Here is a 23,785-nt window from a genome sequence, read left to right as displayed (position 1 = left end):
CTACCACCAGAATGGTTCATTAAGTCCGTTCCCCGCTGTCCTCCCTAGAGACAGATTTGCCATATGAACTGTATTGGCCAGAGCAGCAGCCTGAGTCTTACTGGTATAGACAATATTTTTCTGAATCCAATAAGCATTTATTTGGCATGCTGGTAAAAGGCAACAGGTCCCTTAATGAAAGCAAACAAACAAACAAACCAACCCCTAAAACCAAAGAAAACAGAAACCAGAGCAGCCTTTATTCCCCAGGAGTTTTCCTCCAAATGCTTTTATTTCTCATTACGGCTCTTTCCAGCCCTTTGTCCTCTGTCTCCAGTTAGCAAGTATTTTGTTCCACAGTTGTGTACATAAGAGAATCAGTGAACAAAGTCAGCCACAATCCAACCATGTGGAAAAACACATTTAACAGCATGAAGGGGAAGCAGAATCCAGCTAGGTGTTTGTTAAACATAGGCTTGTCCCTTCCGTTTAGAGATGCCACCTGGCTAGTTTCTAACCAGCCTGTCTGGTCTTACTCGCGTCCCAGATCTGTTGGAGCTATTAGGTGTGCACACATCGGGTCTGTACGCTGTATGCCTGCCAGGGAGGGTGGATGTTTGTTTTGTTTTGTTTTCCTACGGCCTGGCTAGCCTGCCACTATTTCACACTCCTTTATCTGACGTAACAGTGCGATGTTGGGCACTCAATGTGCTGCTGGGACTCAGTAAAGCCCTGCTGCACAACGGCAGCAACGAAACGCCGAAGCGGCGATGGAACCGAGGCTCTGCCGCCCCGAGGGCGGCGCCCCCTGGCGGCTGCGGCGGCGCACCCCCTTCCCCGTCTCCGCCGCTCTCGCGAGATTCCGGGCACGGGCGGGGCGCGGGCAGCGATTGACGGACTCGCGGCACAGCGCCGGCGCCATTGTGTTGCGGGTCGAGGCGGCGGGCTCCGCTCGGCCGTCTGCGGGTCCGGCCCGGCCTCTCCGGCAGATCTCCAATGCTCGTGTCGCGAGGGCCTCGCCCGTGAGAGTGAGTACGAGCCCGACAGTGTCGAGGAGGGGAGGGTGTCCCCGCGGGCCCAGCTCCTGCCCCGCGCGTCGGGCTGCGGCCGGGAGCTCGCGGAACCATTTTGTCTCGGTGCCGCCCGGCTCCTCCCTCCTCTCTGCGGCCGCCACTGATGGGCGCGCGCCTCCCTGGCCGCGTCGCGTATGTGACTCCGGGCCGCTCCGCGCCGCTCCTCGCCTCCGTCCAGGGAGCCGCCGTCCTGCGGAATCGGAGCGAGGCGCTCCGTGCCGCCTTTTGGCTGGCTACGAGACGCCGCTTGGCGCTGTCGCCCGCTGGGCTGAGCCCCGTGACGGCGGCCTCCCCGTGACCCCCGGCCCGCAGGGTGCGGAAGGAGCTGCTGCTGCGCCTGGTGCCGGGGTCTCGGTCCGCCTGGGACGCTGCTGAGTTCTTGTCGGCCTTCTTGGCTGGCGGCTGGTTGCGCGGACTGACGAAACTGAGCCTGAGCTCCGTTTTGCTTGCCGCTCTAAATGTCATCTGATGAAACGTGAAGAACACGCGGTCACAAATTGGTTGTGCGACGATCTTATGAGCCGCTGTATGTCGCTAAAATCTCTAGCCCTAAGAGCTCTAAGCGTTGGCTGAAGCATCGCCACGTAGTGCTGAGGTGGGCCCTGAATTTCTGAGCTGGAAGTGAGGTATGTGCAGCTGAAAGCGGGGACCCACAAATGTGCTGAGCTATTGCATGGCAGCTAGAAAAGCTTCACTGTCTGGTAGACACGAGTATGTCCTGTTGCCTCTCATTGCTTAGTAGGTGGGGTTAGGGTGACAGAGAAGGAGGAGTGAGAGGCTTTTATATTCTAAATATTTGCTATGCTATTTTTACCTTTTCAGATTACACTGCTTACCCGCAAAGAACTGTTGATGTTTTAAATTTTCTATTGCATTTATTGTGGCTAGGTTGGATGTAGTTGATCTTTTATAATATTGTTGTAGGCATGGTGGGTGAAGAAGGGAGGGATGTTGGAGCTGTGTACCCCGAATAGGCGGTGCAACTTCTCTCAGATGGTCATTTCTTTTCCATGCATAATTTTAATGGCGAAAGTTTAATTTCAGTACCGTTTCTTTCTTTCGTTCTTTCTTTTTTTTTAAACGGGTCTTGAAATGCATCACAAGACTTTATTAGTGGTAGATGATCTCTAATTTGATTAAAAAAATCTTCTAACTACTTCCACTGCTGTTGTCTTCCCCTGTTCATTTAGATGCCAATTCATGTGCGTACAACCTTTTGGCTTGTGTGAGCCACATTGGGTGAAGATGAATTGCCTTGTATAAAATTGCATTATGTATAAAATATATAGTTAATGCATTTAAGTAATGTAGCTTCATTTGCTTTTTATTTTATTTTATTTTATTTTATTTTTTTTTTAAATTAACATACTGGAAGAAGAGAGCACCAAGAAAACAAAACTGGTGGGATGTGAGACTGGTTTTGTGAAACTAAGGCATCAGTCTGGTTCAGTGGAAGTAGCTGCAGTTCCTGGTGAACTCCCAAGGTGTTTGTCAGAGATTTCTTATGAAGTTTTACTCTTCCCGTGCTTCATTGTTGAAAACAGTTGTTCACAAATGTGGGTACTGCTAAAAGCAGTGACATGAGTAAGGTATGATTGTGAAGCGAGGGGTATCTTTCTTTGGTAAGAGGGCTTATTAAAGTCTGATAAAGAGACGTGATCAAACATTTGAGTTGGACGTCTGGTTGCACCTCCATGCATTCCGCTTGAAAATTTGCGGAGAATGTATATATGCCGATCGAAAATGGAGTTGCAAATATAATGAAAAATAGATTTCTTTCTGGCAATCTTAAAACCTGTTCTCAAATTCCTTCATCAAAACTGCAGGCGTGACTGCATGTATTTTTCACTGGACTGTGTTTAGCCGAAGTATCAACACGCGTAAGGTTATTTGCCGTAACTTGAGGCAGCGCTGCGCCCTCCCCAAGCCCCGTGCTCAGCTCAGACGGTGCTCACTGCACTCCCACGTGTGGCTGTTATGACTGATGGGGGCCAGGCCTGTTGGATGGTGCGGCAGAGCCGCTGCCACGATGCTGTGCGGCAGGGCGGGCTGTGCCAGGCAGCGTGCAGCTGCGGATGGCTTACGCCTCTGCTAATTCCTGCTGTAAGGAGCTTCCTTTCTTTCACCTGGAACCTCTGTGTGTTTTCTGTCTGCCTGCCATAACTTTCTACTTGTGTTATTTAATTCACCAGGTTCTGCGTGTATCCGGAAGCAGAATGATCCGTAACCAGCGTGATTGTTCTGATGCTCTGTGTCAGAAAAATTGGATCACTTAATCTGTCTGCTTGTCTCTTATTGCCTTGACCTTCGTGGTTTGCATCAATATAGAATGTAGACAAAATGTTTTGGAAGTCAAATCTCAAGACCAGCAGTTGTGGTGTAACACTTAGACCCTTGTATCTATTGCTGTGACCTGGGATTCATTTAGTTTCAAAGTTTTCAACTTGAATAGTTTTTTTTTTTCACACTTCATATGGCTTTGGGCCTGTACTGGGCTTGCAGTGCATGTGATGGCAGATTACTCTGAGGTTTAAATTAACAATCATTACAGTATCTTCGGTATGTTACAAATACTTTAAAAATGTGATTCTTTTGTATTATTGGGCAGATGACCCATAGAAAGTGGTGTAGCTTAGATTACTGAATTTGTTAATGAATTTCTTAACTCACATGACTGACAGCGTTCTTTTGGGCTGTGAAGTGCTGCCCTGAGCATTCTTACTGATACTGTTTGTACAAGTTTGAGAATTACTCAACAGTGCTGTTGTCCAGTAGTATTTCCTCGTGGGTTTAAACGTGATTTGAGCAGCTCAGCCATTGCGTGACTTTAAGTTCCTAATCCAAGGGTAGGTCAGTGAGAAATGGAGGTTCCTAAACTGATCTCACTTAACCAAATATGTGAGTGTATAGGCTGTTAATGTTTGAAGCGTGGTGTAGTAACTGGCGTGCCGCTCTGTGGTACAGCCCAGTAATTCTTTGTACAACCTATGTTTATCTGACTGTTGGCTTAAATGTTCACTTAAAGCATAGCATAATCATGAGATGTTTAAGTCTTATATTTTATTTTCTTTGAAATGAGCTGTACTTGCGTGATTAAGATTTTAGGCTACTTTATGGTGTGAGCTGTTTAGTAAACCTGGTGGCTAAACATGGAACAGAGAAGTGGCTTCAAAACCTTCATTTGATGAAAACAGTAGTCTGATTTGCATTTGTTCAACTGTTTGATCAATGGACTTATGTGCAAACTAATTTGTACTGGGAATGTGTCAAATAGTCCTGAGTTTATGAACTCAGCTGGGAGCTGCAGCTGGATGCAAGACGTGTCAGGATTGCAGTAGTTTGTTGGAGACTGTGATACTAAATGTGGGGAAATAATTGGGCTTTATTGATTGATGATTTTTTCTTGATATATTCTCATTGCAGTTTTCAGAAGGCTAGATCAGAATTAACAGTGGTTAAGTAAAACAGGTTGTACCACTTCTGCAAATTGCCTTGCTCTGCCATCTGTTTTCAGAGTTGTTAGCTGTCACATAACCCTTTCCGCAGCACACCACTGACAATGCCGGGATTCTCTGCAGTGTATTTACTTTTTGTGGTGCTATTATATCTGTCCTGTTCTGAGGAGGAAGAATCTGGGAATATTAGCAAGCCAGTTATCCATGTATCTAAAGCTTTTGAGCAGCACTAGGTCAAAATATCCTTTCAAAGGAAAGAATGACCCACAAAACCACTTCTCATTTGATAAAGGCACCAGTGTTTATTTTGAGATGCCTAGAAATACAAAAAGAGCAAGTATGCCAACTGTGTTGCAGCTGCATCGAGAGGAATGTGAGCAGCAGGGCGAGGGAGGTGATTCTGCCCCTCTGCTCTGCTCTCACGAGACCCCACCTGGAGCACTGCGTCCAGCTGTGGAGCATCCAACACAAGAAGGACGTGGAGCTGTTGGAGCAGGTCCAGAGGAGGGCCACAAAGATGATCAGAGGGCTGGAGCACCTCCCCTGCGGGGCAGGCTGAGAGCTGGGGCTCCTCAGCCTGCAGAAAGCTCAAAGGAGACCTTACAGCAGCCTTCCAGTACCTTAAGGGCCTACAGGAAAGGTGGGGAGGGACTTCTTGTAAGGGAAGTGTCATGGTGTTATGGTGACAGGCAGTTTCTGTGACAGGAAGGTAGAGATAGGATGAGGGGAAGTGGTATTAAACTGGAAGGGGGCAGATTTAGATTAGATGTCAGCAAGGAATTCTTTACTGTGAGGATGGTGAGTTACCAGAACAGGCTGCCCAGTGATGGTGTGAATGCCCTCTCCCTGGAAACAGCCAAAGCCAGGCTGGATGGGACTGTGAGCAAGCTGGTCCAGAGGGAGGCGCCTGCCCCTGCCTACCACTGTCCTCCCCCACAGGGGAACTAAATGATCTTTAACGTCCATTCCAACCCAAACCATTCTGTGATTCCAAGTACGTACTTCAGAGTCAAATGAAAGTTTATTGTTTGATGTGAGACACCATGTACTTTGGCTTTATAAAGTGATTTTCACGGGGGCTATTTTGGAAAACTTAAATATGTCTTTGAGGTAGGTAGATTGCATGTAGAGTTGTTTAATGGAAAGGTGATGTTTCATAGTTTTGACTCTGAGGACTGAAGTTTGAGTGTAGTCTTTGCATGTACTTAGTGTATCACAGATTCAAGATGCAGCTCATTAACGGAAAATTAATTTGTGAATTTATTTAATCTGAGGATTCCTTCCCTGGCTCATTTTGTTTCCATGCAGCTCCTGCAGAGTTCTTCAGAGAGTCCCACTAGTAATGTAACAGAAAGAATATAGTGTAGATATAAGCATATAAGAAGGTTCTGTCTTTCTTGTTTCTAGTCTTGTAGCATGGAATGGGAGATGTAAAGATGAGTTGCAAAACAGAGGGGAAAAACCTCATTTTCCATCTTTCTGGTGCTTGATCAGACCAAAGCTTGGTGTAAGTGTGCGTGCCTGTGTGCATGACTCGTATTTGAGTTGCATTTAGAAAATACTTGTGCATGTTTTGTATCTAAATCTCTGCTTCCGAAAGGGAAAAAAAACCACAACGGTGTGTCCTTTATTACAGGGTACAAAGAATGGAGTCTAAGCCCTCAAGAATTCCTCGAAGGATATCTGTTCAGGCCTCCAGCTCTACTCTAGGATCTAGAACATTAACTGGAAGCAGTTTAGCTGGTGCATATAGTGCAAGAGATTCTTCACGGGGATTAGACTCTGGTTACCAGGTAATGTGTTTTAACTCTCTCTGTAAAGTGTAAATTCATTTAATGTGTCTTTCTCACTAACCCTGAAGTTGGTGCACAGACATACGGATTCAGAAAGAGGGATGGGGTAATATACAGAGAAATCTCAGCCAGGCCTTTGCATTTGTGAACAGGAGATATAATTAATTGTATGATCAATTAATTGATGACCAGGCCAATGAAAGTTTTTTTTTTTTTTTGCACAGTGAGCTAGCAGTTCTGTCTCTGGCATCTTTACCTGCTTTTGTTTGTAGCTGCTCCTTTAGAAATGGACTGACTGATGACAGAAGGGGAGCCAGATACTGTGAATATATTTTGACTGTAGTTACTGCTGTCTTTAATGTGTGTAGAATCTGGCTTTCTGGTCAGTGTAGGTGAGGCTTATGTTTGAATTTCCATGTGTGTAGGGCGTTACACTTCATGTGTGGATAGTGATGCAGGAAGTACAGGGATATATTGCAGTTCTAAGAGTTGATGATAGGATGTGCTGCTTTGGAGCACCTGCTTACTGCCTTTGCATTTTGTAGGGGTAAGAAGAGACCCTTTAGGCTGGCATTGTGCTGTCAGTTAGTATATTAATGCAGCTAGACCTGACAATAGATTGGGCTGTGACAGAGACCTGCTCTTTCATGTGCAATATTTAACTCTAACCAAATTGCTTTTGTGGGATAGGGAAGCTGTACTCTGAAGTAAGAAGCCATACTGTGCAGATGCTTTCACTTTGAAAGAGTACTGTGGCACATATGGATTAAGCTAATTCAGAAGTAGTTTTGGGTCACCTGGAATCAACAGAAGATGGTTTGGCTCGAATACTGTGTTGCTTCTGCACCTGTCAGCAGTTGTCAAGTAAAATTTTTGTGCCTGGAAACATAAGCACAGTTTTTGTCTTCAAAGCTGCAGAATTGCAACTTCATGGCTAAATGTTTGTGTTTGTTTGACAACATGATTATGAACCTGGTCACTTCTGGCAAGTTGTGTAGGACGCTGTGTTATATAAAGCCTTTTCCAGAAGCTGTTTGAGAAGTAAAGCAGCATTTTGTGATGTTTAGCACAACATAGCACAAGATGTATAGAGCTGCATGTTACATATTGCAATGTCTAGCACGCACGTGTTTGTTAGTATATAGGCTACCAAGAGCATCTGAGGGTAGTCTTCAGTCAGTTTTCACCTTTGGACTTCTACCTTTTCTTCACTGACTGCTCAGCAAAACCAAATCTGATAGTCTTGTTCTTTCGTAGGATTTACGAATGCACGCAGTCCAGTATCATACAGTAAGCTCTTGACAAAGATGAGTCTGAAGCTGAACAGCTGCTTTGAAGTTAGATGTGTTACCAAATAGTCTTCCTAGTATTAAGAAATAGGGAGGATTATGTGCTTATGTATTACATGAAGTTCACTGTGTACTGAGCGTTAGCATTTGGTTATTTTCTGCTGAGCGATGTGCCTGTAATCTGTGGAATGTTTTTTACAGTGCTTTCCAGGTAAAACAATGTAGAACATTGTTGTATCCCTTCTTTCCACTCTGATTTATAGGAAGTAGTCTGAGAGATTGTTATTTAAGACTATTGCTTAGCAGTAAGCATAGGGTAGTAAGCATCTCCTGGTCTTTGCTACTTACAGAGCTGTTGTATGAAAATTGCAGCATTACTTGCAGGTTAAGATTTCAATTGGTTGAAAACCAGTCAGTCTAAATAAGACTAGGGTTAGCAGGAATGGAATAGACAGTATTTCTTCATTGTTTTAATTCATTTAGAAGTCTGCCTTTTTCTTTTTTTAAAGAAGTATTCAAAAGATCTGTCATTTAGAAGAAAAATGTAGTACTTGGTTTGTGTAAAGAGAACTTGTGGAGTTTAGACTATAGCAAGAGAACATAATTATATATTAACTAAAAATAACTTATTGGATACATAGCAGTCAGACTTAAGCATTTGGGTTTGACTTGTGCTTAAAAAAAGCTGTTTTCTATTGTGTGGATAGTTCAGTATGTTTTTCATGTATGTACAGATTCTTGTATACTGTCATATGGAGTTCCTTCTGAATGGCAAATTCATGTAATTTGGCATGGCTGAAAGCCAAAACAATACAAAAGAAGAAAAGGAGAAGAAAAACAAAAGAAAAACTTTCTTATATGCACCATTAAATTTTTAGCCTCTGTTTGTCTGAGAAGCCAGAGCAATCACGCTAGTAATAAACAGATTTGAGATATGTGTCATACCATTTTTTTTTTTAGGTAACCTACAATACAAATTCCAAAATATTGTAATAGTACAATAAAAAAACTCTTACGTTTTATGGTGGAGGCAATCCAGGAGGCTCCTGGAATGCACTGAGGATAACTTCTTGAGTCAGGTAATAGGTGGGCCTGCCAGAGGGAATGCAATACTGAAGCTATTGCTCACTGATGCACATGAACTGGTTGGTGACATCAGGTTTAGAGGCTGCCTGGGCTGTAGTGAACGTGCTGGTCAAGTTCATGCTCCTGATTGATATGAGACAGACAAAGAGTAGAATTAGGGTGGTTAGGCAACAGGAATCAGGAAGTTAGTCAACAAAACACCCTGTGAAATTGTCCTTATGATATTTAAGGAAGCGTTTCTTAGGGCTCTCCATCCCCAGGTGTATCAAGTCAGGAAAGGAAGGCAAGACACCAGTGTGGCTGAACTGGGACCTGCTGGGCAAACTGAAGAGCAAGAAGAAAATCCATGAGCAGTGGAAACAGGGACATGTTGTGTGGGAAGAACGTAAGGAAGGTATGGAAGGGACCAGGAAAGCCAAGACCCAGCTTGAACTAAACTTGGCAAGGAATGCCAGGAAGAACAAGGAAGCCTTGTACAGCTACCTCAGCCAGAAAGGGAAAGTCTGGGAGGGCATACCCCTCAGTGAGTGACAGTCAAGGCAAGGAGAAGGCTTTTTGCCTCAGTCTTCTCTGATAACTGTTCAGAAGGAACTGGGGAGGCAGCATTCCACCTGCTGTAAGTGACGATCAGGTTCGTGACCACCTGAGAAACTGAAACATCCCAAATCTATGGGTCCTGATGAGTTGCATCCTTGAGGGAATTAGCTGGTGGAATTGCCAAGCTACTCTCAGTGATATTTGAAAGTTGTGGCAATCAGGTGAAGTCCTTGGTGACTGGAAAAAAGGCAACATCACACCCATTTTTAAGAAGGGTAAAAAGGATGACCCCCGAAATTACAAACCTGTTAGTCTCACCACCGTGCCAGGAAAGGTTGTAGAATCACGGAATTAAGATTTTAGAATGGGTCCAACTGCAACCTAATCATACTGCATACTGAAGGAGGCTGCAGAGGATTTACAGTGGGTTTGGTTTCAAGGAATCTAAGTAGCAGCTGGTCCAACTCTCCTGCAGTGGGCAGTAGTGTGTTTTTTTTTGTTTGTTTTTGTTAGGAACGTGACTTCAAAGCTGGAATCTGTTGTCCATCTATTTTAGTAGGACAGATCATGCCTATTATTTAAAAAATACATTAGTTAGTATGCTCAAAACATGCAGTCCCCTTCAATTTTCTTTCGTGTATTAAAACTCAAGACCAGGGCAAGACGGATGGATTGTGAGTATAGAGGATAGTGATGTGTTGTCTTGAAATTTGAGTTCCTTAACTCTGCCCTGTTGCTGGAGTGCCTACATCACACCCCCAAAACCATAGATTTCAACTTTGCTTTATTCACATCAACTGAGAAGACATCAATGAGGTAATAATTACTAGACAGGAGTTTTAAAAAAAAATCCTTCTTTCACCACAGGTTTTTTTTTTTTTTTTTTTTTTTTTTTTTTTTTTTTTTTTTTTTTTTTTAAGCCTGCGTTGTTTCTTCTTGGAGGTATCTTACTTTGGGTTGTTTTTTTGATGTGGGTTTTTTTTTTTTTTTTTTTCTTTTCTTCTTTGAGAAAGGTTTCCAGATCTGTTAGTACCCACCACTTGCCTGTGTTTACTTGCCTGTGTTTTCAGAATTCAAAATGCATGTGATAACCGTGTTGTTGTTTTAGGAATCCGATGTATTGAGTAATTCTGACAGAGACTGGGGAATTGGAGAAAGAGAGACTCATGAAAATCCTTGGAAGCTTACAACATCCTCTCCGACTCACTACTCAGGGACACTTGATCACCCACGGTCTGGACGATTTTTGGGAAGCAGAAACAGACTGGTGAGAATTTTTAATGTTTAATAACTTTCTAAAAGACAATCGGGCTTTACTGTAACCTTCTCAATCTAAAAATCTGCCAACAGAAGCTCACTGTAATGTACCTAGAAGAATACACTTTATTGAGTCAAAATGGAGGAAAAGCAAGCAAGTGGTACTGGAAGGCTGCTGTAAGGTCTCCTTTGAGCTTTCTGCAGGCTGAGGAGCCCCAGCTCTCAGCCTGCCCCACAGGGGAGGTGCTCCAGCCCTCTGATCATCTTTGTGGCCCTCCTCTGGACCTGCTCCAACAGCTCCACGTCCTTCTTGTGTTGGATGCTCCACAACTGGACGCAGTGCTCCAGGTGGGGTCTCGTGAGAGCAGAGCAGAGGGGCAGAATCACCTCCCTCGCCCTGCTGCTCACATTCCTCTCGATGCAGCCCACAGTAAGTTGGCTTTCTGGGCTGCAGGGGAACATTGCCAGCTCATGTTGAATCTTTCCTCAACTGACACCCCAAATCTTTCTCCTCAGGGCTGCTTTCAAGCCATTCTTTGCCCAACCTGTATCTGCGTATAATCTGGGATAGCCCCAACCCAGGTACAGGACTTTGCACTTGGCCGTGTTGAACCTCATGAGGTTGGAATGGGTCTGCTTCTCAAGTCTGTCCAGGTTGCTGTGGATGGCATCTCTTCCCTCATCATCCAGTGCAACTGCATGAGTGCTTCAAGATGGGAAAAGGGAAGAACTATGAATACATGTAGGGAGGAGTGGGAGACAGAGGGGGGGAGTGGGAGGCAGTGAACAAATGTAAGTTCTCGCTTTGAAACCGAGAGCGCACATGGGTACCTGACAGTGCTTCTTCCCTAAAGAGGAGTCCTTTTTTTTTTTACTGTGTCTTAAAAGGTAAAAAGCACTTTCAGAATACTTAGGTAGATGGAAGAGCTTTGCGGGATGCTTTGGAGGTCGGCCTATGTACCTGTTTAAGCTGGTGCTCTAGCCTTTTCAAAATGAGGTTTTCTCCTTTTTAAGATAAGTTTTTCCCTTGAAGTGTTCTAACACAAGTGAATGCTGCATAAGACTCCTGGTCTTCAACTTGTAAAATAACAATTGATAAAAAGATAAGTGATAAAAGATAAACTATGTGTTAAACTGATGGTTTGAGGTGACATCAAATTGTTTTTGTACTTGGTTTGTGATGTTAGTTTCTGTGTCTGTCTGTCTTTTTATGATGAGAAAGATGAGTAGTTTTTAGTTGTAAAAAGTGAAAAGCGATGGCATTCCACTTCATTTAAAAAACAACAACAACAACACAGTATAATTTATTTGGTCAATTAAGAAGCTCAGTTTCAGACTATTTCTGGGAGAAGGACAAACAGCCTGATGAAGTTCAAGTTTTTGGTATTTAAAAATCAATATTTAGCTGCAAGTAATCAGATAATAGCTTTCCAGGATAACCTTTTGTGCTTTTATTTTTTTCCTTCTCAGTAGCACAGAATCTATAAAATACTGCAAAAAAATTACCCTTTTACAACTCCTTCGGTTGTACTTGAGCTTAAGGTAATCAAGCTATATCTGGACTAAATGGCTTACTAGAATCTGGAGCTGCCACTTAGTTAAATATGTTTTAAGTTGGCAGAAGATAAGCAGAATTTGTTAAACTAGAATCGTTTTTGAAGTACAAAATTATTACCTTCTTCTCTGAAGACATTGAGAACCTGCTTGGACGTGTTCCTGTGTGACCTGATCTAGGTGTTCCTGCTCCGGCACGGTTACTGGAATGGATGTTTCAGGGTCCCTTCCAATCCCTGACATTCTGTGATTCTGCTTGCCTTAAGATCTGTAAATCTATGTTTGAACATGATTATGGCATCTTGTAAGTCATCAATATATTTTAATGTGAAAAAAATGATGATTTTAATAGGGAACAACTTTTGGTGGTAGAACTGCACAAGCATAGTTCATATGATACTGTTAAGTAAAAAGACTTTGAACCTTCAGGTTGCTTTTTTTTTTACTAGTTCTGTGAATCTTCTGTTATGTGCACTGTTTTGCAGTATCTTAGGCTATCAGAAGGACACCTGAATACATAATCCATAACCTTTTTTTCAATTTTTTTTCTTTTCAGTCTACATCTTCCTCTTCTCATTTTACATCTGGGTGTTACGATGATTCTGAAAGAACTCAGGGAGCATATTCAAGACTGCATAGCCAGCAGCAAGATAGTGATTCAAAGCGACCTAAGCTGTCTTGTACGTCTACCTCTTCTGTGAGAAGTAATGGCTTGGCTGCCTTTTCAGGTGAGAATGTGATGACTTGAGCTGAGCTACGTGAGAATTGTCTGAGAGTAGCAAGATGAGGATTTACCAAGTTCTAAAATACTTGCATTGAAATATTATGCTACTACGATTCTTAAATATTAAAAGCTGATGCTTAATAGGATTTTATTTTCACATTTATGGGAGTATCCAAAGCAGTGAGCATGCTGCTAGTATGGTTTTCTGAGAACTCATTTGTACTCACAACTTGAACGTTAGCTGTACCTATTCCATTTGTACTAAAACTGAGCTTCATGTCTCAGATTGTCTTAATTGGTTAAGATTTAAAGGAAGGAATGAATGCAGTTGTTTTGATTTCAAGAGTCAAATGGTATTGGCAACCCTGTGTGTGTATTAAGGACCAGCAGAAGGAATATCCTTGTGTACTTAGCTCTGTATTTCAAGAAGCATAGTTCCTTGGAAGGTTAGACCATTGTTGGTAGGAGTCAGAGAAGGAATAAGTGGGTTTTTTGTTTGTTTTTTGTTTTGTGTTTTTTTTTGTTGTTGTTGTTTGTGTTGTTTTTTCTTTTTTAGCTGTCTCAATTTACTCTACAGGCCAAGTAAAAAATAAATGTTCTAAATAAAGAATGCTTTCAGGAGAAGCTGAGTTTTCCATTAATGCTGCAATGAAGTGTATGATATGTGGACTGATACAATATAAGCAGATACTTGAATAAATGTATTTAAAGCAATCTGCCAACGGAGGTCTAATGGCCAGGAAATAAACAACAAACTTATATTGAAAATATCTCTAGAACACCTTGAAACACTATTAGAGCCATTCAAATTATGCTTGTGCATAGAGATCAATTTTACTTTTATATCCCCTTATTATATGGCTATCCAAATAAAGGCTAATAAATTCTTGATCAAATCCTGTACCGTGGATGCTTCCTTATTCTTTGTAAGTAGAATGACCGTTATTAACATGTCTTGTTATGGTCTAGAACATCTTTCAAATTCCAGATTATTTGATTCGTAACCTGTTGACCTAAATTTGGATTTAAAATTTAGCAGTAAATTCATGATGGATTTATTTGGGATGAGTTTTGTCCACTGCTTAAGTATGTACTATTTCAGAGAGATCTTATTTTTCATTAGCAGCTTCAACAGTTAACTCATTAGACTGAGATGTCGTCTCTGTGGTAAAAGCAAGAAAAGTATTTGTCACTGTTCTTAAGAGGTGTGTTCCAGCTTCACTTGTATTGCTGGAAAATCAGTCGTAGGAGCATTTAAGAAGTGTCAGTGGATTGGTAGCGTTTATTAAGACTGAAGCTGCTGTTTTGCCTAACTGTGAAGCTTAGTAAGTGATGCGCTGTCTTTGCACAGCAAGACCCTACTTCTGTTGTATTACTTTTTCTCTGGAATTATCTCTCAGAACTGTCTGCAAGATTAAATGAGTTGCCAGCATCAGCGGAGTGCAGCTTTATTCTTAGCTTTTTGTTGGTAGCTGGCCACTTGATCAACTTAGTGGTATTGTTAAGTTCACTCTTAATACAAAATAACCATGATATGTGCTTACATGCCAACTTTAATGGATTCTTAAATACTTAAAAATAAACAAACAAACAAAAAAACCAACATGAGATTTATTTTCTTGTTTCTTTCCAGATTCCTCTTGGAGATATAGTAGGATTCCCAGATCATCTTCTGTGATGTTTGGTTCCCTGGGAACTGAGCTAGTGAGAGAGCGAAGAGAGTTAGAAAGAAGAACAGATCAGTCCTTTAATAATCTGGTGGATCATAGCTACAGAAACAGTGACTTTTCATCTTCAGCATGTATGTATTGTAGAAATTATAGCTCGTAAATGCATAGCTGCATGCCCTATTATTTTCTTCCCATATTCTCCAAACTTTTTTTTCAAAATACAAAGACAGTAAAATCTATTTAAATTTTAAAATGGCCTTTTAAATAAAGTTTCCATGTACTGGCTAAGACATCAAATGTTATATGAAGGGTTTGGCTTGTATAGATGCACTCAGCCATAAGAAAATGGTATCAGTGCTTGCCATTATGATACAAACACTATTGTACTCACAGTTGTAAGCTACCTTTCTAATTATTTTGAGATCTCTATCTGTTTTTCCATACCTAAGTAAAAAGTGTTGTTTGACTCAGGAAAGAATTTTTACAATGCACCCATATCTTATTGTCTCTTTTATTTGGTTTCTTGAGTGGTTATTAAGGACAATTTTATTCTACCTTCAATAGTAATTTTATTCTACCTTTCATTATACCTTTTAAGCACATTCTTGATGGTCTTAAACAGAGGCCAGTTTGGGTAGTTTGTTGTGGTAAATGAGGAATATGTTTCGCTTTACCCATGCATTTGTTAAGGTGCTTTGATGTCTGCTGTATTCCTGCAGTATTAGTTAGCATGTCTTCTTCGGTCTGCAGGCATAATGAACCTCTGAGTTATAAATAGTATTGTGTATGTGGTTGGTGGGTTGTTGTTTCATACGGTTTTTTTTTTTCTTACACTTACTGATGATCTTACATAGCTTCTGACAGATGGCTAGTGTTTGCTGTTTTCACATCGGTGTAAGACAGTGAATCATACCTTGATAATCTGAAGGTTTTAGGGGTTTTGGATTCCAGCTGGTTTTAGGAGACTGACAACAGTCCTGGTTTCAGTTTTGATGATAGAATTATAAAATGTAAATTTAAACTTAATATTGTTCTGGAATTTACCTGCTGACACTTAGGAGTTAGCTATAACATAATAATTAGGACACGTCGTATTTTTTCTCTGCTTTCTTGCAACAGATTTTCAGGATAGGCCTGCCTCTACATATGCGGAAGGAGCAAGACCAAAAGAGAACTCATTAAGTGCTTTGAGGTTAAATGCATCCATGAGCCACCAGTTGCCTTCTGCTCATCAATCTTTTTTCAGCAGAGACTCTAGCGTAAGATCTTCAAGGACCGGCTATTCTTCAAGACAAAGGAGAAATGAAATAGAATCTCCCCAGAGGAATGTACACCCAGCATTTTCTCATTCTTCAGCTAGAGGCGAAACTCCTTCAAGTAGTTCTGGAAGGGTTTTATCTTCTCAGAGGTCACTGAATGATGCTGCAGCTGACAGTGAAGGAAGGCGCACAACCAGACAGTTGCTGTCTCGTTTAGCATCTAGTATGTCATCCACATTTTTCTCTCGAAGATCTAGCCAAGACTCATTGCAGACAAGGTCATTAGGCTCTGAAGAGTCATCTCTTGTCCCAAGAGTTCAAGCTCCTACTCTGTCTGGCACCAATGGAACTGCAACTCCTGAAGCTCCAGGACTGCATACATCTGAAGCTTCTCAGGGATTTAGCTTTCTGAGACGAAGATGGGGTTTATCAGGAGTTTCCCAGAGTCTTAACTCTGATCCAGATGGGGAAAGCTACAGACCAGACTCTGAAAGTAGGAGCACAGGGTCCTGGTTGTCATCGTCTTTGAGGAACAGATGTACGCCGCTCTTCTCCAGAAGACGGAGAGAAGGAAGAGATGAGTCTGCAAGAATCTCTACCTCTGATGCAGCTGCTAGATCACAGCATGTTTTGAGAAGAAGAGAGTCAGGTGAGGAGACCTCTCTTGAAGCATCAGATGGCCCTCCTAGGGCTTCTGTTAGCAGACCACCAACACCTGCAGTATCTGGTATTTCCACGGCTACTGCCTCCCCACCAGATTCAACCCACAACAGGAGAAGTTCTGGAATTCTGCCTGGTTCTCTCTTTCGCTTTTCAGTGCCTCCAACATTAGGAAGCAGTCTGTCTGACAATCTTATGATAACTGTAGATATTATTCCTTCTGGCTGGAGTCAGTCTGATGGACAAGAAAGTGACAAATCCAAAATACCACCTTCAAGAGATCCAGAACGACTGCAGAAAATTAAAGAGAGGTAAATCTCTATGTTGTGAGATAATTAAATGTGCTTGACTTAGCGTGAAAGGGTTTTCTGTAACCTTGATGTTAAAACCTTGATCAGAAGAGAATGTAACTCAGAACTGCTGCCTACGGGCTCACTTTTGTCCTCAGAGAAACTTATTTTTTAATCCTTGCAGATTTGAGAACTGTTTGAGAGCAGAAACAGATGTTATTAAAAAATTATGAGAAATGTGCCATGGTATTTGTTGATATTCCTTCCTATTCAGCTTGCTTTTAGAAGATTCTGAGGATGAAGAGGGTGACCTATGCAGAATCTGTCAGATGTCCTCTGCAAGTACTGACAACAATTTAATAGAGCCGTGCAAATGCACTGGAAGTCTGCAGTATGTTCACCAGGAGTGCATGAAAAAATGGCTGCAGTCCAAGATTAATTCCGGTAAGGCAGATGCCAGATGAATATAGACTTCAGGTTATGTGAGGAGCTTTACTGGTAGGATTGCTCTTACTGGTATGAAGACATATATTTGAAAGAGGAATAGTCAGGGACAAACAAGTATTTTTTTAAAACGTACAAAAAACAAACGCAAAACCAAGGCAAATAAAGCCAACAACCATTGTGGCACTTCTGGATGGTGGCACTTCTGGATATGTGCCCGCAGTCTGTCCTTGGAGTTATTTATAAGAACTGTGTATGTCATTGTTGGAATTCCATTTTTGGGATCATCTGTTAAGATGTTAAACAGAATATGACACTTCAGAAGAGTATGGAGTACTTTCAAACAACACTGCCAGTTTCGGCAAGTTTGTTCCCTGCTCTCCCCTTGTGCATTTGGTCTTATAGCCAGTCTGACTGAAGCATAATGGTAGGAATTGTAAAATAAAAAAAATATTTTTTGTTGTACCTGTTCTAAGCTGTTTCTGTACAACTGTACAGAACTGTAACCATTCTCTGTTTATCTCTTCCCTCCCTACCCCCCGCCATCTCAGTGAACAGGAAGCAAAATACTTAGAGCTTAACAGAGAATATGTAGTATTTAAGTTCTGATGCTTAGCAGATATTCACTGCATTTATACCAGAAGTCATCATTTCTTCTAATTTTGCTTTGTGAAATAAAGCCAGGAGCGCAGTGTTTGCAATGCTTATGTGATTATGTCCTGCATTTTAGGTTGTTGCGATTTGACACTAACTTGTTACTTTCCCCCTGCTCTTCCCTAACAGGTTCTTCTTTGGAAGCAGTAACCACTTGTGAACTATGTAAGGAGAAGTTGCAGCTGAATCTGGAAGACTTTGACATTCATGAACTCTATAGGGCACACGCAAATGAACAAGTTAGTATATTTTGCTTAGTTTGCTAGGTGTTGATTTGGTGCTGGGAAAGCACTCCCCTTTAGAAAAAGATGTTTCTCTTTTTCAGAAGGACTGTTAAGCACATAAAGTAATGAAACTGTGAAACAGATCTTTCTTTTGAAAATTCAGACTAATTCTGTCCTTACACTCTTTCCTGTTATTGAGCTTTCAGTAAATGTGATACCTCTTCTATCCTGTTCTTATTTGCTGGTCTGCAGGCCTGTCATCTATCTTTGCCAGTCTAGGGTCTCTGCAACATGGCTGTGGTGGAAATACTTCATTCATATTCAATAAGTCATGCTGGGTCTTTCCATTTTTTTTGTTTCAGAATAATTTTTTAACAGTTGCTTTAAACATATTAAAAACTTTACTTTAGTCCTTTGATTAAAGTGGTAAAAAACCAGCTTCTTTTATAACAGAGCTTCTTGCTGATCCTTCCAAGAGCTTTTCTAAATGGAAAGTGAACGTAAGGCCAATCAGTATTACTATCTTTATGTAAAATGCATTATCTTAGAAATACTGTGTTCAGTAGTATTTTAAAATGAATAAATAATAGTAAGTTGGCATTAATTTATTGAACTTAATTCAGAGGATTTTCCTTTTTTTATGGGTTAAATCCTGTGAATGTAGGAAGATTAATGAAATTTGTCTACCTGGGAAGTTAAAAGAGAATACAGAGAAGTGACTCCAGCTTTAGAAGATGTGAACTCAGCCAAACATCAAAATGTAGTTTTCTTACTCTTTAGAGTAAGTTGACCTACTGTAGTACCGTAATTCCTGTCAGCTATACCAGGTTGTGAACAGAGCATCTTGAGACTGCTGTCATCTTCTGTTTCAGCACTGGTGAATGTTGGTTACTATCATTGTACCTCAGTAGAAGATATTTAAAAATTTTTTTCCTAAAAAATGGGCTCCGAGTGATCAATTTGACAGCATCGTTTTGAAAGATTTTCTTTATTGCAGAAAAGTGGTTTCTTAAATTAGTTATCACACCACAAAGCTTTTATAATATTTTTCTTTTGTTTTTGTCTTCCTATAAAGCATTGCAAGCACTGAAAGGAAGCCAGCCAGGAGTGGGGTTTTCTGAGTTTTGTGCTTTGTTGATTTTATTTTACATTGTATAATTCCCTGATCCTCCTGCCTATGAACTAGTCACCTGTCTTAATAGAAAGAGTTCCACAAATAAAATCTATCTTCAAAAGTAACAAGGATTGCACCTGGGGGTGAGTGGGAGGAACTACAAGTATAACAATATTTCAATAATTAAATTTTTTAGTATTACATTTCTGTGAGTTCCTTGGAACACCTAGAGATCAAGTATGTAGCGCTTCCAGTAGAATTTCGTTTTTGTTCTGCTTCTTGAATTGCATATGTAGATATGTCACTGACATTCTGAATGTTTCTTTTGATTTCCTTTAAGGCAGACTATGAATTTATCAGCTCTGGTCTCTACCTTGTGGTGTTGTTGCACTTATGTGAACAGCGCTTTTCTGATATGCTCGGAACCGCAAGTGAGGCCAGCACACGTGTCAGAGTAAGTATGCCTTCATCTTACGTGAGGGATTGCTCACACTGAGAACTTGGAACTAGACTGTTGCCTTGAATGATCTAGGAGCCAGATGCTCAAAAAGTGCTCTTATTTGAGAAATCTGGGTCTAAATTGGTCTGGATTTGTCTGACCAATTTAAAAGTAACAGTACTACTTCAGTTTAGTTACTGTGTTGCAAAATGATTTTTGTCCAGGTTGTTAATAATTGTTGATAATTGTATGTATGTTGCCATAAACACTGGGTATCTAGCCCAAACTAGAATGTTCATCTTCATCTGAAAGCAATGTGCATTTTAGATTATTTGACTATCTTACTTGACAAATCTTTCTCATTATGCCAGTCTACTATGCCAGTGAGAGGTTTGGATCTTGCAGTGCTGTCAGCAGTTTGGGCCCAAACTGTGTACTGAAGTTTTAACATTCTGAAGCTGCCTAGTTGTAGTATGTAGAATGGCTTTCTGGCATTAGTCAAAGTTCTCAGTTGGGTTTGACTAGATTATTGTTGCTTAAATGGCTTGACATGGAGGTGTAATAAATACACCTTTTACCAGCAACAGACCATAATTCAAAATCATTCTACATAGTTACTCAATTAAAAAAATGCTGTATTCTACATGTTAATTTGGTGTTGGATAATGATTCCATACTCTTCGTCAACTTGAGCTGAAAATATGATTTTAATTTTTTTTTTAATTGTTTACAGAGAATTAATGATTGAAAGTTTGTCCAAAGCTTGTTTGAATGCTTGTATAGCACATATCAGGCTTTTGAGGTTGAATCAGGACTGTGCTGTAATCTTTTACTATATTAGAACAGTAGTCCCCTTTCTATATATCTATACCTATATATACCTAAGAGAATAGCTTATTTTCCACGATCTGCAAATGAAATGTTCGTTTTTCTCCTCTACAAGTATAGAGACATGATGCACTGACTACAGTTATATTACGTATAGTGGTTTATTAGCTAGAGTGTATTGCAGAAATATGATGTTTTTAATGTGTTTGATCAGTGGTGGCATTACATTGTTGTGAGATAGTGTGTTTTAAACCAGTGAGAGTACCTGTGCATGTTTGATAGTCAGAGCACAACTAGGCTATGGTTGTTTTTGTTTCCTTATATTTGCTGTGTATCAACATGTGGTGTGTCAGTTAAACAGCGATGTATCGCCACTGTGATGCTGTGTTCTTCTGAAATTCAACTGCCACTGTTGCCTGATAGTTAATGCAATTTTAAAACTTTTATTTATGATTATAGTCCTTAAGGTACTTACGCTTTTTTTTTTTTTTTCATTACTGTCATTCACCATAGGGCTCTATTTTGCCATATCAGTGACACTGGCAATTGCTTACTTGTGTGCAGCTCTCAAAATAAATGTGTTGTACAGTCTGTAGAATAAAACAGTGATGGGCATAAACTGTTACTAGAAGTATTTGACAGAGTGGAAGCTGAAATAACTGTGCAGCAGCAATTTGAAGTCTAATGTGTGGGACTTGAGATTAAATTTTGCATTCATTTTGTGAGTCGGGCAAATGGTTTAGGATAAGTGACTTCTGGAATGAAGCTTTCCAATATGAAAAGTGAAGAAAAGTTGAAGATTACTTCTTTGCTAACTTGTTGCAAATTTCTGCACATAACTTTGCAACTTTTAAACTACTTTCTCTCTGCCTTATTTCTAGTTTATTAACCTTGCAAGAACTCTTCAGGCACATATGGAAGATATTGAAAGTAGGTGCTTCCCCTCTTCTCCCCCCTCTCTCTCCCATTGGATCTAGTTAAGGTTAAATGAATACAATCCTCCTTTGCCAAGAATCATACTACCAAAATTAGTTATTGAAAATTTGAATTAGGATTCTTTTTTTTTTTTTTTTTTTTTTTTTGTCCCCCCAATATCAGTGGAATTGTTCTAAGTAGAAGCTGACATTAAGTCTCCATGATTGGTTTCCCAGCACCGTACAGTTTAAACCATGGAAGTGTTTTCTGCCAGCGACGCCAAGATTCCTCACCAGTAACAGTTTATTCTAGTAACATGAAGTTGTGGAACTGCTTGTGACCTTTAGGCTATAGCCTTTCTCTTGAGTCCTAGTAGAAAAGACGCAGCTTAAGTTTTGCTGTGCTCAGATTATCATACTGTGCGTGCCATATTTGTTCCCCCCGTTTTCCCCATGCTTCTTAGGTCTACATATTCCTTTATCAGCAATGCCTGCTTCTGGGTGAAATTTAAGAGTTCTCAGCTTTGGCAGAGGACTAGCTCGCTTTTTGCCTAATGTTTCTTTACCGTGATGAAATGAAAAAATGTGTGCTGGCTTACAGTAAATGTAGCCTGAATCTGAGTATTGTTTTAGGGCATTACAAACAGACAGTGGAAAGAATCACAGAACTATAGCATCACAAGTTTGGAAAGGACCTACAAGATCATCCCCAACCGTTGTAGTTTGTGTCTGTCTGTGAACATGCAGATTTTGTATATAAATCGATCTTGCAGCACACCGGGCACGTTTGGAGTATGATAAAGAATGCTGTAAGGAGGGGAGGAGACATTAATTAGTTCAAAAAGCATACGATCATTCTGCATTAAGAGCATGTATTAAAAATATTTTCTGTAAAGAAGGTGGACTGGAATTCAAAATTCATTGTTGAACTACTTCCTTCTTACTACAGTCCTATAGAAATTAATCTTAGTAAATGGTATTCTACAGTAATTGAATCTACATTTGAGTGAGGCTTTATCTAGTTTGCAGGTGACAAGTACTGAGTTTCAATTTATTACTCATACTATTTAAGTTGTGTTTCTCTTAAGTGGTTGGGGGGACTGGTGAAGTGAGGAGACAGATCTTGCTTCCCTCTATGTTCAGAGGGAGAACAAATCACTTGAGGGCAAATGATTTCAAGAAAACTGAGTTAGTTTAGAAGGGCAGCTTTGATTAATTGCTGTTATGCACAAGCTAACGCTTGACAGACTGACTGTAGATAATGCTTGCTGAATTCTTCTCACCATTGACAGCATGTGTTTGTCCTTTGATTCACCTTTCAACAACAGAATCCTATGCATATGGTGACATTGTGTTTAACTTGCATATGCTTTTAAGAATGGGAGTGGAGAGAGGACTGCTTCCAAGTAGGACTGGCTTAATTTCATTAAGCGATGTATGTATTTATGTAAGGGTCAGAAATGCAGGAACTACTTTAGCCTTTATAGCTATTTTGGTATACAAATGATTAATTCCCACGGAGTCATTTCTTCCCTTTGCGTGGGGTGCAGCTGCCATGGATTGCATATACTCTTTTAGCTGTAATTGGAGTTAGCAACTGCGAACATTATATAGAAGTTGAATCTCTGGCATAATCGAGTGTTCTTCCTTTTATTTTGAGGAGAAACAGCAGAAAGGCACTACAATTTGTAATGGGGAATTTGGATTTTAAAATTCTGCATTTTTCAGATACGAGATGCATTTAAAAATTAAGCTAGGTAATTATACAAGATTGGGACAGGTATTACAGTCAGCTATTGATGTTAAAAAAAATAAAATAAAATCATCTTCGTTTCCACTACTCATATTAAACTGAAAGTGCTCTAAATTCCACAAACCTTTATGAAGGCTTCTGATTACGTTCTGTTGTTCCAACAGCTTCTGAGGATGATTCTGAAGACTGATGCTGGTGTAACTTTTATGCTGAAAGAAACAGAAGTGCTGCAGAAATGCTGAACTGACAAGAACAACATCAACATGTGTTTGTTTTTGGCTCTCCTTCATAAAAAGAGCGTTGAATATTACTGTAGTTTTTGAAGCATTGTGTAATTCAAAATCAGCTGCTGCACTGTGGAAGTCAGTGGACTTGAGAACAACTATTCAGTATGTGTGAAGATTGTCTATATGTATGTGTGTATATATATTCACACACAGTATATATATATGCGCATATATATGTAAAGCAACTTCACTTTTTAAATGAAGGTATGCTTCATTTGGGGAGACATCAGATTTTGAGTATATAAGAAAGCTATATCTCTTTCTTTCCTTCTTACTGTAGTCACATTTCTGGTTTTGTCTATCAAGTTTTGCTCCTCTACTGGCACTAAGTGGTTATTGTGGGTGTTGGGGTGAGGGTGGGGAGGGTGGGTGGGGATGTCCTTGTACCTAAACAGCATTTTTTGTTAATGCCTCTGTTACCACCTCATATAATAATTGATTGCTTCCAGTGTTAATAAATGAGCAGGAGGATGAGCAAACTACAGTAGAGAGTGTTTGGTTT

At 40.5% G+C, this 23,785-nt stretch overlaps 1 protein-coding gene across 8 annotated transcripts; it reads left to right on the top strand.

The window, feature by feature from the left end:
* Window positions 1-864: 864 nt before the first annotated feature.
* MARCHF7 (membrane associated ring-CH-type finger 7) lies at window positions 865-23,643 on the top strand. Of its 8 annotated transcripts, XM_052676450.1 has the most exons (12): window positions 865-1,007; window positions 6,144-6,300; window positions 10,321-10,479; window positions 12,580-12,751; window positions 14,381-14,548; window positions 15,537-16,325; window positions 16,494-16,647; window positions 16,901-17,070; window positions 17,854-17,963; window positions 19,407-19,516; window positions 21,211-21,259; window positions 23,161-23,643. In XM_052676450.1, the coding sequence occupies exons 2-12, from the start codon at window positions 6,154-6,156 to the stop codon at window positions 23,236-23,238; spliced, it is 2,106 nt and encodes a 701-aa protein (XP_052532410.1). In that variant the 5' UTR covers window positions 865-1,007; window positions 6,144-6,153; the 3' UTR covers window positions 23,239-23,643. The 8 variants fall into 8 exon arrangements, with proteins under 8 accessions (XP_052532410.1, XP_052532403.1, XP_052532408.1 ...); XM_052676443.1 differs by having other exon boundaries at window positions 15,537-16,647; XM_052676448.1 differs by having other exon boundaries at window positions 15,537-16,647; window positions 19,403-19,516.
* Window positions 23,644-23,785: the final 142 nt, after the last annotated feature.

The sequence above is a fragment of the Tympanuchus pallidicinctus genome, unplaced genomic scaffold (assembly GCF_026119805.1).
Source record: "Tympanuchus pallidicinctus isolate F22 unplaced genomic scaffold, pur_lepc_1.0 scaffold15, whole genome shotgun sequence".
In the NCBI taxonomy this organism is placed as follows: domain Eukaryota; kingdom Metazoa; phylum Chordata; class Aves; order Galliformes; family Phasianidae; genus Tympanuchus; species Tympanuchus pallidicinctus.
This window is presented reverse-complemented; position numbering and strand designations above follow the sequence as displayed.

Excerpts from the sequence above, each read along its gene's own strand:
- MARCHF7 (XM_052676443.1), top strand. The coding sequence starts at position 6,154 with ATGGAGTCTAAGCCCTCAAGAATTCCTCGAAGGATATCTGTTCAGGCC. Across the intron at positions 10,480-12,579 it reads TGGGAAGCAGAAACAGACTG|TCTACATCTTCCTCTTCTCA; the intron begins GTGAGAATTTTT and ends TTTTCTTTTCAG. Across the intron at positions 17,071-17,853 it reads GCAGTCCAAGATTAATTCCG|GTTCTTCTTTGGAAGCAGTA; the intron begins GTAAGGCAGATG and ends CTTCCCTAACAG.